The 15,168-nt window shown below is 41.3% G+C and overlaps 1 protein-coding gene across 1 annotated transcript; it reads right to left on the reverse strand.

The window, feature by feature from the left end:
- Positions 1 to 1,812: 1,812 nt before the first annotated feature.
- On the reverse strand, positions 1,813 to 15,114 carry CCNL1 (cyclin L1). The gene is made up of 10 exons (XM_009708558.1): positions 15,046 to 15,114; positions 14,704 to 14,813; positions 8,255 to 8,375; positions 7,784 to 7,848; positions 6,318 to 6,417; positions 6,085 to 6,189; positions 5,667 to 5,808; positions 3,914 to 4,025; positions 3,658 to 3,756; positions 1,813 to 2,608 (listed from the first exon to the last, which is right to left on the reverse strand). Exons 1-10 carry the CDS (start codon positions 15,112 to 15,114, stop codon positions 2,260 to 2,262), a joined length of 1,272 nt encoding a protein of 423 aa, XP_009706860.1. The 3' UTR covers positions 1,813 to 2,259.
- Positions 15,115 to 15,168: the final 54 nt, after the last annotated feature.

Consider the following 15,168-nt stretch of genomic DNA (forward strand, 5'->3'; position numbering starts at 1 on the left):
CCCCCCCCCCCAATGTCAGGGTAAGTTTGGGGGAGCAGCTTTCTTCCTGTCTGATCAAGCCAAAGAGACAGAGGAATTCACAGGAATTCACAGCCTGGAAGTGGGATAAGGCAAAGGAGGGGGAGTGCTTGCCCAGGCGTGGCCCAGCCAGCGAAACAAACTACTCCCTCCCCAGTGGGGGCTTCTCATCACTCAGGACCCCCAGCACCCCTTCTCTTCTCTACAGCACTGCCCCCCCAGAGTTGGGCTCTGAGAAAGACCCGCCGCTTTTGTTTCGGTAACCAAAATCACCTATTTTCTGGCCCGTCATTGGCAAGGACGCTGCACGGTTAAGGCCACCATCCATAAAGCTGGCTGAAGAAATCTTTTTTATTTTCCCTGCGGAAGAACAAACACAGGACTGCTCGCCGGCCGACCGCAAGCTCACTGCGACCAGCTGCTCCAGCCCGAGGTGGAAGTTGACTTCTGCTCTTCAGCTCTGGAGCGAGGGGCACTGGAAGCCCAGAAGGGCGGTGAGCGCTTACGCATAAACATGGATCGACAGGCTGAGCCCTCTTCACGCTTCGCTCCAACACACAAACTCTGACGTTCAACAGAGCTTGAGACAATCGTGCTGCTACCGCAAAACTGGGTTTTTATCACTGCCCCAGACTACCTAAATACTTGTATCTAGGGGAAAAAAAGCTCCTTTAATTTCCATAGCAACAAATGATCTTTTCTGAAAGCAACAAACACATGAAATACAGTTACTGCAGATTAAAAAAAAAAAACCACACCACAGAGGTAACCAAGAAACAAGAGAAAGATAGTCATCTTTTAAAAGAGAAAAATATATTCACTTTTTTGTATTTCTAGAGAACAGATGCAGATGGGGCCTGGCAGGATGCTGGGTAGCTGCTTACGACAATGTACCAGTTCCCGTGAAACTCTTGCTCAACCACAATTTTTTCTCCTTTCCTTTCTGAGGGCTGCAGAACCTCTGGCCAAACACACTTGGCACTCGCTCCTGCAGCAGCACAGGACGCCGAGAGCCATTTCAGCGCGTTGGGGGCCCAGACTTTGCCCTCTGCCACGCTGGAGCTGAACATACTCAGCCAGGTCACTCTCAGTCAGAGCAGTTAAATTGTGAGAAACATTTTGGGAGAGCAACGGTCTTTTTACGCTGCGTGAGCAGTCCCATACCCCAAGGGACTCGAGGTTAGCATCTAAAGCTTGCCAAGGATAGCAAATACCTCCTGCCTTTAAGCACCCAGGCACTAAGACATCACCCCAGCGCAGGGGCGAGCTCCCAGAGCCACACTGCTCTGTATTTCACAGCACAGCACACGCAGTGTGTTAAAGCCAGACGAGTCGCCCCAAGCCGAGGCAGTGCGACCCTCCAACCCAGGGCAGCAGGCACAGGGGGGATGGCTCCACTAGCCACCTACCCCAGGGAGCTCAGCTACAAGCCCCGTAAGTGTTACATTTGCAACAGGATCCTTCCTTCTACTGCCACCATCCTGCCAGGAGTAAGGAAAGAAGGGGAATAAAATTCCCCAGAAGCAGTTGCTGGAGACAGGCAGGAGAGAACTGCTCCCTCCCCAGGGGCAAGCCCAGCTCCTGCACAGCTCCCTGTCCCACTGACCTGGCGAGAGGTCCACACTCACTCCTCCCAGCTGCCTCCCCTGGCAAGGACACCAATTCCTAAAGTTTTCCAAGTCTTTCCTTCACAATAGAAGTGCATCGGTACCCCAAATGTCCCGTTCACGTGCAACGGTCAAAGCGATGGCATCTGAGAAATTAAGTTCAGTTTCAATACATTTGACCTCCAACAGGCAGTTAAAAAAAAGCTTTATATTTTATTTCTTGTAAAAATCTTTGAACACATGCAGACTAAAACCAGTGTAAGAAAGTATCCACCATCGTTTAAACAAATAACTGTACTTAAATATAAGTGTCTGCAATTGACTTGTATAAAAATAAGGTACATCTTGCTTTTTCAAAGAAATCCATTCTCCAGTTCTCGTATCGATAAACAATACACAACTCTAATACATACAATTTAACCTTATCGCTGTTTTCCACCAATTCGATACTGCTAAGGTATGTGCAAAAGTTGGTAACAGTTTCTTTCGCAAAAGAAAAGTCTCCTACATGTCTTAGAAAATAGATACTGGGTTTAAATTAATCAAATTCTAATCGGTTCCTTTGTTCTCAAATAAAGAGTCCATTTACCATATTATATACAGGCTGAACTAGAATCTGGTGCAGGTGCAAACCTCAGCGTCTGTGCCTGCTGTGTCCTGACCGGCCACTACCGTGGTGTTTGCCTTTGTGAGATCTCTCGAAGGAGCGGGACCTCTCCCGCCTGTCTCTGTGGTGTCCCCGCTCGTGCCTGTGCTTCTTGGCAGCATCGGAATGATCCCTGGATTTGCTCTGCGAACGCGAACGAGATTTTTTCCTTTTGTGACCGTGTCTATTTGTGCTCTTCAACTCTTCCCTGCTGTGCTTGGTCTTCAGGTGTGGTGAGCCATGATTGTGGTGTCGGCGAGGGCTGCCGCTGTGGCTGCGGGACCTGCTTCTTGATCTTGAGCTGTACGTCCCAGACAGGCTCCGCCTATTATTGTAGCTTACAGGCAAGGGTTAAAAGTTAAAACATGTCTTCCACACAAAAGAAAATAACAAATACATCAATTCTTAGGAACTTCCAAGTTACTGCAAGAAATCAGAGACTATCTCTCCCACAGAGATAATGGACAAATGATAGTGACCGTCTCAGATCGTGCTTTTGAGTCAAGTTTGTTTGAAAACAAAAAGCCCAAACCAAAGGCAATGCCAGAAACCAAACCCAGAATGCAGCGCCCTCTGTAACTGTTCCACCTTGTCCAGAATCTTCCCCTCAACAGCAGACTGAAAATTGGTTATTGCCTTTTTTCCCTCTCAGTGGTTTGACAGTCAGCAACACTTAGGGAAACACTTCATTGAAATCCAAGTTGGCAGTTTCCAACTTGGATGTCAGCCTGAAGATTCTTTAAAAAAAAAAATATACATATAAAGGCAGCAGCTCTCACTGCATCACCTTGCACAGTTCCCCCTCTTCCCCAGTCCCAGAAGAGGGGCAGAGTACCGAAGAGCCAGACGGTGCATCACGCAGCACCAACAGCAGATACATTCTCCCAGGCATTTGCAAGAAAGCTGCAACACCTGAAACCAGCTCCTATGGCACTTCTCGCTGCTTCAAAGTGCACTGAGCTCCAAAAGACTCCTCTCATTCCTAAGGGATGCCTTGTGAAGATCATCAAACAGGGCAAGATTACTTTACAGTCACTCCATCATACTCATTGTGTACACATGCAGTCAGGATAGTCTTAAGCTTCCATTTTACAGCAAAGTTTTTACAGCTTGAACTATTAACGGCACAGTTGCCAACAGAATCGCTTCATGTCAAGAACCGAGAGCCTAAAGCCAGACCCAAGTCTCACACTTTTGCTGGCCAGCAGTTAGGAGCTTGTACTAAGCATCTACAAGCTACGTGGAGTGATCCTACTTCTTAGAAGTGAAAAGCCCTACTGAAATATCCCAGAGAGCTAACTATGACAAAAAAAAGACAACCTTCCCCAAAAAAATCCTCCCCTCTCCCTGCAACTCCCACCAACCAAACAAAAATCCACTACTTACTGCCGCCTAGGAGTGTGAGATCGAGATCTTGACTTTGTTCTTGACCTAGATCGACTAGCACTTCTGCTGCTTCTACTTCTCTTGCTTTCTTTTCTCATGCTTGGGGAGTAAGGAGGAGGGGGGAAAAAAAAAAAGGTTACATTTCTGAGGTACTCATTACCTCCATGAAGTAGCTCGGAAGTAGTTCACTGTACTTCAACTGAAGGAACCGTTTTTACCGAAGTATTCTCTCCACCAGTAAGAGATTTCTACTTACCCATTGTAAGGGCTCTTTGAAGCTTGCTGCCTCTCTTCTGGCTCTTTTTTAATGGTTTTGGTATTCAGAGACACTGGACTCTTCTCTTCAGTTTTTACCTCTCTCGGGGAAGCTTAGAATTAAATTTAAATTCAAAATTAGGTATTTTATTCATAGACTTTGTCAAATGGATTTATACACCTTTACCAGTATTCACACAAAATGTAAATATGAACTCAGTAGCTACTGTGCCATTCCATCTGTCCATTTACAGTACACTCCTCGAAGAGAATACTGGAGCAAGATGTTCGTGGGGAGACACATAGTTTAAAGCCAATTGTCGGCAGGGTGCCAGGGGGAGAAGAATGCCATGACCTTCAAGCCACGCAGCCAGGCTCATTTGAGATTTCATTCACCAGGGCCCAAACGGTAAAATACAAAAGCTGCCCTTGTGGCCCACAAATACGTAACTTGAGTAGTTACCTTGACAGTTAATTTTCAACACTATAGAAAAAATTAAGATTGAACAGCAAAGTTACAGATTTCTTTTTCACATTAGTGGTACAAATACAATGACTAACAAAACGCTTCTTTAGTTCAGAAGTCAATCTGTCCCTACAGGCAGCTGATATAGCCCAGAGGTGGATGCACCTTTTCATGGAAGGGCTGCTACACAAGACCACCTAGGGCCTGCTGGGAGTAAGGCAGAGGTGCTGCATTAGGACTCACACTGCAGCTTCCTCACTCAGTAGGGAAGAGATGTTTAACGTAAAAATACAGAAAGGCAGAATTCTGTCAGCAGCTTTCCCTCAGTTTGCCAGCTAGTAAGAAGTCTTCCAAAACCCCACTAGAGGTCCTGCTTTCACTCAAACTCTTCTAACCTAGGCTCTCACTTCACAGAAAAAAGAAAAAGCTTTCATTGTTTAGTGAGAAATTCACACTTGCCAGCTCAAAGACCTTAAGGAGAAATAACTGGTACAAATACAGCTTTCTCAGAACATGTTCTGAAGAGGCCATGTAACAAACAAGGCTCTGTGCCTTCTACTTTACCCACCACCACTGGACCAATGCTCATGATAGCCTTTAAATTTCACTGGTAGTTTACAGATCAACAGCAGCATTAAGAGGTGAAAGCACCAAGACAAAACTAACTGTTCTTTCTATCATTAGAGTTCAGACAGATTTACTGGCCAGTTCAAGGAATGCATTACAACAGTGTATTCACTCGGATGCCAAGACAGCACTGTGACCATCCCTTCTCCATTTCCTGACCACAAGCTGTCTTCCTTCACTGCACCTGAACAGTTGACAAGTACATTTAAAAAAAAGCAGAGAAAGCAATTTTCCGAGATACCTGCTGCAAAAGGACTATGAAGGCTATCGCAACACACTCCCCCGAAGATTAAATCCAGAGTCTCTCTTCACAACACTGTAATATACAGCAAACTCCTGGGTCTAGACATTTTCATGACAAAATTACCTTAAGGATGAATATTATTAATATATCCCTCTCATCTGTGCAAGTATGGAGTAAAGCATCCCTTTTCCCTCTGATCTACTATTTCAAGGTATTAAAACTGGTTTTAAAATTTGTGTTCAAAAAAAAAAAAAAGACAGATTTGTCTTGCTTCTTAGCTCTGTGAGAAAGCCTAAATTGTCTAAGGAGCTCAAGAAGCAAATCTACTTTTTTTTTTTTAAAAAACACCTTTGGACACAGCTTTAGAAGACTTATCAAATAGTATTATCCAAGTTTGTCTTCAGAAAACAAACTTACATGGTTTGGATGCAGGAGAAAAACCACCCAGTGTTGAGAGTGCTGGCGTTCCATCCGGATTTAAACCTTTGGCTTTCAGTTTAGCCTCCTGTAGTGCCATTTTCCTCTTCTCTACTTCTTTATCCAGAAATTCGTAATTGGGCTGTTAAAGCAACAATATGGTAAGAAGATGAACTAACGCAATTCATACGTTCATCTCACTTCTAAAAAATACTCAATTATCTTTTAATCATCTGTCCAGTAACGTGACTAACTTCCATAATTTGTTCTCACACTCCCCGTAGAGGAGCAGTCACACAGCAGAGCCTTTCCAATTAATAGATTCATATGCAGGTGATCTCAAACACACTTAGACAACCATGAGACAGCTCAAGCTGCACTGAACATTGAACAGGAAAAACAAGTATCTCAAAGTTACCTTCTTTCTGGTATAGAGCTTAAGAGTCGTTAAGCATATCTCCTGAATCTCCTCTTCCGTGGTGCCAAAGAGCAAGAACCAGTGAGGACGGGTAGGTAGCGGAATCTGAAAATAAAACAGCCAAAAGCTTAAGAATAGAGATTACAGACCAGGCTTTTAAGTATTTTCATTAATTTTCTTGAAACCAAATTACTAGCAATAAAAGGCAATGCTAAAGACAGACGAATACTGACCTGCAGAGCTCTGGCAGCGAGATAAATGCAAGCACATGCTATAGTCTCTGGCTGAAAGCGAACAAACACGTTTGTCCGAAGGCTGTCATTCATGTAATTCCTAAAAAAAAAAAAATTTGGGAAAGGTTGGATCTTCAGTTTATGTCTTTTTATTTAGAGGATAACAATACTGGAGACTCAATTGACTTTATTATTTTTTCTGTTATTATATTAAATACTTGGTTTCTTTTGAATTAATGTCTTTGATGTCTACGTTTGTTACTTCTGTAACAAAGTTTGCACCGTTGCCACTGTTTTGAAACCCCAATGCAAGTAATAGTACGTAATGGCTATTTCCTAGGTAGGTACATTAAGTTATACTGTGAAGTGTCCGTTGAGTTAACAATCTAAAAAGTACTTTTCATCTGTGCAGCTGTTTGCTTTAAACACCAATGTTCTTGTATTTAAAAATCAATATGCTTAAAACTCAAATGCATTCATGAAAGCACGGTATATTTTTAACCTACCATTTTCCAGAGGCTAGATGCAACCTATAAAGGTCATAAACCATTGCATTTAAATCCTATGTGTGCCTCGAGTCACATTAACTTCAGCCAGAGAGAGAAGTATCCAAATTGCTCACTGAGTGTTGGAAAAAGACCTGCAAGTTAGTAAGGGGTTTCCCACTTCGCTAAGCTACTGTTCTTCCACCACAGTGGCACTGCCAAGCAAACCATGCCAAGAGATGTATTTATACAGCAGAGACCTCCATCGATTTCTAAGTTACTGAGCTACAGGAAAGAAAGGGACAGCAGTCAGTTAAGTATTGACTCTATCGAAAACCATGCCCAATACGGCTTCTAAGTGAACATGCTGCATGCACTGTAGTTTGTGGTTTTGGTTTTGTTTTTGTTTTTTTTTTCCCCCCAACTCAAGTTTAGCCAAATGCTAAATCAACTAAATAAACGTTGGCAGAAAGGCCACCCCCTGTGTCCTTTAAATACACTACAGTATACAGTAGCTAGGCAACAAAATACATTTAGAAACATTTTTAACAGTTACTTCTAAAAACAAATATACAAATCCTTTTGACACCCAGACAGAACTAGAAGATGCTGCCCGATGGATATGGACCACTTCAGTGAATCTCGGATGAGAGCTTGCACTGGGTTGGCTGGAGAGAAGGGCAGCCAAACAGGCCATCCCCAGGTCATGGGCTGAGGTGCAGAGGGCAGAGCTCTATGACTTACCATCAGGGACTACCCTTTAATTAAAGAGTAGAAAAAAGAACAAAGTTAAATTGAGTTCTCCATTACTGTGCTGGAATCAAGCCACGAAAATAGTAAGCAGAAACAAGCACTGAAATATTTTTAAAGCATGTGTTTCTGTAATAACTTACATCTCATTGCTTTGCATATGGATCATCAGGCTTGTTATTTCTGCTACTATTTTCCTGGCTAGGAAAAGAATGGAAAATAACAACGTACCAGGCTGTCTGTACCAGGGTTTGATTACGTTCACATTCTAAGACTTGTAAATACATAACAATGATCTGAGGAATAAGGGGAAAAAGAAAAAAACGACTCAGTTTTAACATAAGGCAACAGTAAAAGAACTATTTGTAACCAAGCAGTGTTCCAAAACAATGGTGTCTCCTCCTTTTCTAAGCATACACTGTAAGCTCACATGTCATCCAATCATGTTCAGACAATTCTTTATTTTACTACTTTTCTATGACTTAAAACCAGTCACCTTTAACATTTCCCAAGGAAGCAATTTCTACCAAAGTCAGTATGACTATTTGCCCAAGCACTCTGGCAAAAGCATTCACCATAACTACTAAGGAATAAGGAGAAGAAATCTGGTCATTTTTACACCTGCATTTCTTGTTCCACAGCTCACAATGATGCCATCAAGGTAGAATAGTATTTACAATTCTATTATTTTTGATAACTCACCTTATGTGGATGCTTGACATGAACACAAAATCCCAACTCCTTCAGTACCCTCCTTTCTGCTTTGATTACTTGATTTTTGGTGTTTATGTAGTTCTGATCAAGTATCAGGGGGCTTGGAGTCCTATAGTTTGCAAGAAATAAAATCAAAACTGTTTTGCATATCCAAAACCAGCGGCATCTCTGTTTTCCCTTCCAACCAACTAATGGCAACAGAAACCGGTTTTCAACTCCTGCAAGCAAGTTTAAGCATTAATCTTGTGCTGTCCAAGTTTCGATAAACTAGTTTAGTTTCTGCTTTTGACTAGCTACAGATTAGATGGCTAAGATAAAAAAATAGTCTTTTGCTACTGTGTATGCAAACTATGCTGGTCCAGCTGCTGGAATGAAAGTCAACTTTACAGCAAAGATCTGAATGAAGCTTTGTACTTCCTAACAACGGTGGGGGAAGGAGTGTGATCCAACTACCTTTGCTAGGTAGGACTTCAAAGCAAAAGTAAGCTAGAACAGGTTTTTTTACTGATATTAAAGTAGCAAGCTTGTGCTTTATACATTGCAGTTTCCTATGCACTGGAAGACAAGATTATTCAGATCTTCAGAGAACAAGACAGCCCTGCTACTGTCATACAGGAAAAACCTAGTAGACCAAAGAATTTAACCTCTGAAACGGTGACATATCTGCCTGAGATTCTGAACGCTGCACCCACTAAACAGTGGATCTCATGTCACTTCTGCTATTTGCATTTGCAAAACAAGAGCTCCTTTCACAAAGGAAGATTCCTAAGTCTAGCACTATCAAGTCCTACTTCTTTCCAACACCCGACCTCTCCATTTTTTTTTTTTTAACTAAAATAACTTGCTGTATACTTTATGCACAAATGTCACACTCCATTTCGTATTCTTTTCTTTGACAGTGCTTAGACTTGACCTTGCAACATTCCATATTGTGTATTTTAATCCACTTCCTCCTCCAGACAGAACAGTTTTTCCTGTTTGTAATACGCCTCACATATTCCACATGCTTTCCAATGCAGAAGAATGTTTTTGCAACTAGTTACACTCTAATAAACCACAGTCTGTTTACATGATAAACCTAGCAGATCCCAACCACTGGCAACAGATTTATTTCACATTACCTTCAACAATGCAAAGTGGATTCAAAATACAGCTTCTGTTTTATCATACTATTTCACTACTAACTTGCCTTTTTTGATTCCATGCAAGTTCCACAAGTGGATTACACTTCTCTTCCCCCAACAGGTCAGAGAGTAGAAAAAACACTCAAAAAACCTAGGTTCCCACCCCAGGAAGAAAGGGTCAATTTAATTACAAGTCTAGCTGAAGGCCTTCGCAACTTCAATAATCCACAATTTATGCTAAGACTTCTGCAGTTACCTGGAAGGATGCTTATTACCATTGGTCAATGGATACAACAAGCCATCCACTTCACTAATTAAAGCATCATGTTGTATGTAGCCACACACTTGAAGTGCGAGCTCCCTCTGCTCTTCCCAAGGGGCTGAGAAGCAGCTCCCGGGAGGTTTGAAATGAACTATTGCAGCTTTTCGGTGCCAGGAAGGACCTACAATTCAAGTACAAGCCTTCTTACTTCCATCTCCTAAAAAACCACAATGTTTTCCATCATACATAAAAGTAACTTCTCTAGTTAAGTGTTACTCTCACTCATCAGGGCAAGTTTACAAAGTTTGTGATTTCAGCTACTCTAAATATAACCCAATCAGAGTATGTTTGCTTGTTTGGGTTTTCTGTTTGTTTGTTGGCCCTTTTTTTTTTTCCCCTCTCCTTTTTTCCATGAAGTAACTGGAAAAGAAAAACTTTCAAAGCTTCTTTAAGGTAAGTACTTCAGTAGAGAGGCTATGATTTTGTCTGAACACTCTAGTACTACTACAAAGCCTGTCTGAACACAATGATCTGGAGCGGGAGACTGGAAGAACCAAGCTGAAGTTCCTCAAACCAGCAAAACTGAATCACTTCCAATTGATTTAAACTAACTATACTGGGTTTTACAACATCATTTCCTCCAATACTGCTTTACACCATTTTATCTAGAGATCACTGGCATTAACAGGATCTGCAAGGCACCATTCAGAGTGAGTTCAGGTGTCCAGGCTCAGCTTATCTTGTTAGCAGAACACTTCATCAGAGGTGACAAATCTTGGATTAAAGAGTTAGGGCAGCTATGACTTCCAGTCTAAAAAAAAAATAAAAAAATCCAACAGTGGGCCAACAAGACCGCATGGGACCATCCAACAGCCTGCCAGAGGATTACTATCTTCCACATGTCTTTGCATTCTCTGAAAGCTAGGTAAGAAAGTCAGTATTATGAAAACACAAGGTAGCTCGAAGTGCAACAGGAAAGACTGTGAGCCTTACTGCATTTTAAGTTTCCACTGTCCTTCTACAGGGCCGTAGGATCAGCACAAACAGTGCATACTTTGGTTGTACATGTTCCACAGCAAAGCAATAGGGAACTCAAGATTAAGACGCTCAAAAGTGTGCTTTATATTCTGTTGTCCCATGTTACCCCGGTCACTTACGACACACTTTCAGAAATAAAGAGACAAATGCAGCCTTTTATCCACTTATGCAAAAATAAAAATCTGCCAAAGATTTTACTGCACCTTATTACTGGCAAAAGCCAGGTTCCCCACTGTATTAAGATTTACCAATTTAGTACTTTTGCCATAAACTTCAAAGTGTTGGTATGCATAGTTATTTAGAAGTTGGAAACTTCAGAGATTTCCCTTCGGAAAACTTCTTCGCTTTCCTACTAAGAAAAGAAAAAAGAGGAACTTTGCTACTGCATTTGCTGCACTTAGCTCTTAAGTCCACGAAGTAATCATTTTAGGTCCAGGTAACAAGCCAGAGAAAAATAATTTATAAGCTTATATATAAAATATAAGCCTCAAGCCCTATATAGGCAAGTAGTATTACAAGTTCTTACTTTGCATCTGTTCTTACAGATCAGCACTAGAGCTCCAGGCAAGACTTCAGACTTAAGAACAGAGAGCACACAGTGCTCATTCTGTTAAGCCAATCCAACACTGGGTCCCAAAACTTCACCGGGATTTAGAGACTGCGTAACAACCCAGAAGATTAATACACACTGTAACGTGTTTGTAACAATAAATAAATTACAAATATCTTTTTTTAAAATCCCTCTGACAAATGAAACCTAAGTTCTCAACACAGCTATAGCTTCATTTGATGTAATATTAAAATGTGATGTCTTTGGAATATCTAACGCTTTGGAGGAACAGTGCCCTGCATGTGGTTTTGTTCATAATGCAAAAAGTACTTCTGACAAGTAAAGCATTAACATCGGCATCTCATTTCAAAGACCAGATCTCTCTTGTGCCAGTCAGTAAGAGAAGAAAGTGAGTTCTATGTTTGTCTCCAACATAGTAAATACAAGCACCGTAGATTTATAGAACAGTTTGAAGAAAACTAAATAGCGTGTATTATCAATACAGGCCACTTCCGACACAACTGCATGGACCTGTTTGCTGCAACAGAAGTAAAGAACAGCTGACTGAGCATCCCAAACCAACATTTGTGAGATTACAACATGACACGAGTCAGATTTGGTTCCACTCTCGTAAGGACCTTCCGCAGCTTCCAAGCACATTTAGGAGAAATAAAATCAACTTCAAACTACATTCTACACGTTAAATAATAGTTGCACTTCGCTCAGAACACAGATGTTTCAGCACACAATTTTTTAAAAGGCAGTATTTTCATAATACGAGCTTTTCTCCATGCACACAAACATTTTTACATGCAGTACTACACGACATATGCTCGTGAAAGATCCAGAAGAAAATATGCTTGTCCAAAACACTTTTTTAGCTTTTTCTTACTTCTCAGTATTAGAAACACCACCTAGCAGTAACTCAGTTGACTACAGGTCTTACAAAAAGACAATTCCAATGCAATTCCCAGTTCTGCAAACACGTACATACAAGGGACTGCTTACATAATAATTTATATAAATAGCTTTACAAATTCAAGACTTCTGCATCCTTGAAGGCATGTTTTACTATGAATTCAAACTGCAATTATACAGAGCCAGAAAGTGGAACTAAGAACCCAAAACTGTTTAAGAAAGAAAGCAAGTCTACTGAAACTACTCATAATTCATGTGCAGGTTAAGAGCTTCAGTTAATAGAAATACTAGACTAGAGGTGAAAAGAAAGTACAGCAGCCTAACTGATTGTTTCAGTTCTGGGTTGTGTGTGAGAAACTAACTACAGCCTAAGTGTTAGCTTCAGATAAAAAAAAAAGATCAAGCTAGTATTCTAAAAACCTGGACAGCAAAGAAAAAAGCTTATAACAAGATACAGGAGTTCTTCCAAATGGTTCACCAGCGGCCAACCTGTTAGTCCCCCGATTCCAGTGACCTATTCTCAGAGCACTGGCTTCTCCTTGGGGATTTTCGATACTTCACTCACTGTTGCCATGACGACAGCTTCATCTTTATGTACCACTCCACATCACCCAGGCTTTGGTAAATGTAGCTGGTCGCTGTATAGTCGGTTGCAAGGGAAAAAAGAGTTGAAGTTAATAACGTGTACAGATTATATAATTGTAATCTTGTAAAAAGTACAGAAAAACGTTTACATCCTGCTTGTTAAAAAAAAAAGAGGGCAAGTCTGAATGTCAGACTTCAGCATTTTTAAGATTAATTTCATGCAGATTCACTCAATCTCAGAGCAACAATACCCATTTCTCCAGAAAATAATGGGTAGAAGTGCACGATTTCTCTCGACATGATGCACGACATGATGCGTTTTAGACACCATGTAACATGCACAAGTGACATTCTGATTTGGAACAGGCTAGCTGGAAAGATTTAAGTTCACAGGTTAAGTTCAGTCTCTCTGATCCTTCGCACAGCACAAGGAAACAACTAATTTGTATTCTCATCGCAAAGAAAAGCATTGCATATGATTAAACAACCTTTACTGCCTGGATCAAGGCCAAAACGTTAAGAATCACTGAACCAGCTTCAATAATTCCAATAACCAGACTCTCTTATCATAACTGTGGTAAGAAACAATACCACCAAATTCACATTCGGCATAGCTTCACAAAACTCTCTCAGAGCCATCAGGGATTACAACTTTAAAAAAAGAAAAAAAAAAACCCAAATCTGAACAAAGCTAAGTGCCAAAGTATAACACCAAATCATTCTTCTTTTGTCTAAAACTAACTAGGAAAATATGAGCACAAGGCAGTAAAAGTGAGAGTTTTAGATTGAACAGAAGCATAACCAGGATAAAGACACCAAGAAACAGCTGGTTTCCCTAAGGGATTTCTACTCTACTTCTCAGAAGAGGTTACACAACACTAAAGTTCAAACTCCTACTGGTGTAACAGTAACCTGTTGATACAGAGCAGAGAAATGGAAGGGTGAACTTAAGAATCTAGCTGAAAATAAAATCCTTTTGTGACTATGGATTACCTTACATTTTAAGCAATTGGCCACTAAAAGTAAAGCCACTTCAGCACAGTGGACGTCTCCAGCCTTACAGACTAATACTGCTGCATGACAGATTTAAAGAAATTTTGCATTTAATAGCAACTTCCTTGTTCCTTCCAATACGTCGAGTTAATTTGCTTTACACATGAAAACACACATTGCTTTATACGCAAAAAAGCGGTATTAGGCACTCACAACTGAGAACAGCTCTACAACTCAGCAGACAATTATTCAGATCTGCACACAGATCAGGTAAGCTTACACTCCAACTTCACCAACACAAGCACACGGTACCATGAAAAACACCATGTCTCACTTTTTGCAATTAAAGATGCCTTCAGCTTCCAAGACTCAATTACACATTCCTTGTTGAAGTGGTGTCATTAAAGCTGCAAACACTGTAGGCCAAATCACACCTTTTTTTTCAGATACTTTCCTAAAATTGCTTTTTCTAAAAGGTAATACTATCAGCACTGGGCAAAGTTCAGCTTTCATATTTTGTTAACTGATACTTTACTGGCACCATAACCACATCTGGACAGCTACATACTAACAAAAGGAAAGCATTAAGACTACTGAACATTGTTAAAAGCCTGGAGTACATACAACAACCCACTAATTGACTACTCGTACCTAAGACGACCTTTCAAGAACTACAAAACATCAAAGATCAGTTAGCAACAGCCCTAGAACTACAGCCATGTACCTAAAACTAGAACCAATGCTCATGACTTGAAACTATGTAAATAACGAAAACGGGTCTACCAAGTAAGCGAAAGTAACAGTAGAAGAAGTCAGCATTGAACTCTACTGCCTACATAGCAGCCAAGGAGCGCTCCCTTCTCAATTTTAGGTCGTTGAACTTAGCCTGGAAAAATACTGTGAACTAAAAACTGCAGTACACATTAGTGACAACAGATGCTTAAGTTCATAACGAAGCTAATCTTACCTTTTTGCTCTTAACTGACGCAAATGATGAAACACGTTGATCACGTCTCTTATGCGACGAGGTGCCTCTTCGATTTTGGATGCAAGATTGATGCAGGCCATAGCAACAATCTGAAAGGAAGCCCCGTTTCCGTAAGAAAGTGATTTTTAAATCCCGATAAAACTAGAATTACACAACTAAAAAAAAAAAAAAACCCACCCGTAGCCAAAAGGCTTAAAAAGATTAGCCTGTCTGGTTTGTGGCTGGCCAAATTCACTGGTCGCCCAGACCAGCGCCTAACACGCTCCCCAGTCCGTCCGTCCCCCCCGGCCCTGCCTCCCCGCCAGGCCGTGCCGCGCTCACCTCGAAGCTGTGCTTGACGAAGGACTTCGAATAGAAGAACCGATGGAACAGCACCTGCCCCGTCGCCATCGCCACCTATGAACGCAAAGCGGGGAGGAGGAAGAAGAAGCCGGAGTCAGTCAC

This window comes from Cariama cristata, unplaced genomic scaffold (genome assembly GCF_000690535.1).
Source record: "Cariama cristata isolate BGI_N322 unplaced genomic scaffold, ASM69053v1 scaffold34619, whole genome shotgun sequence".
NCBI lineage: Eukaryota > Metazoa > Chordata > Aves > Cariamiformes > Cariamidae > Cariama > Cariama cristata.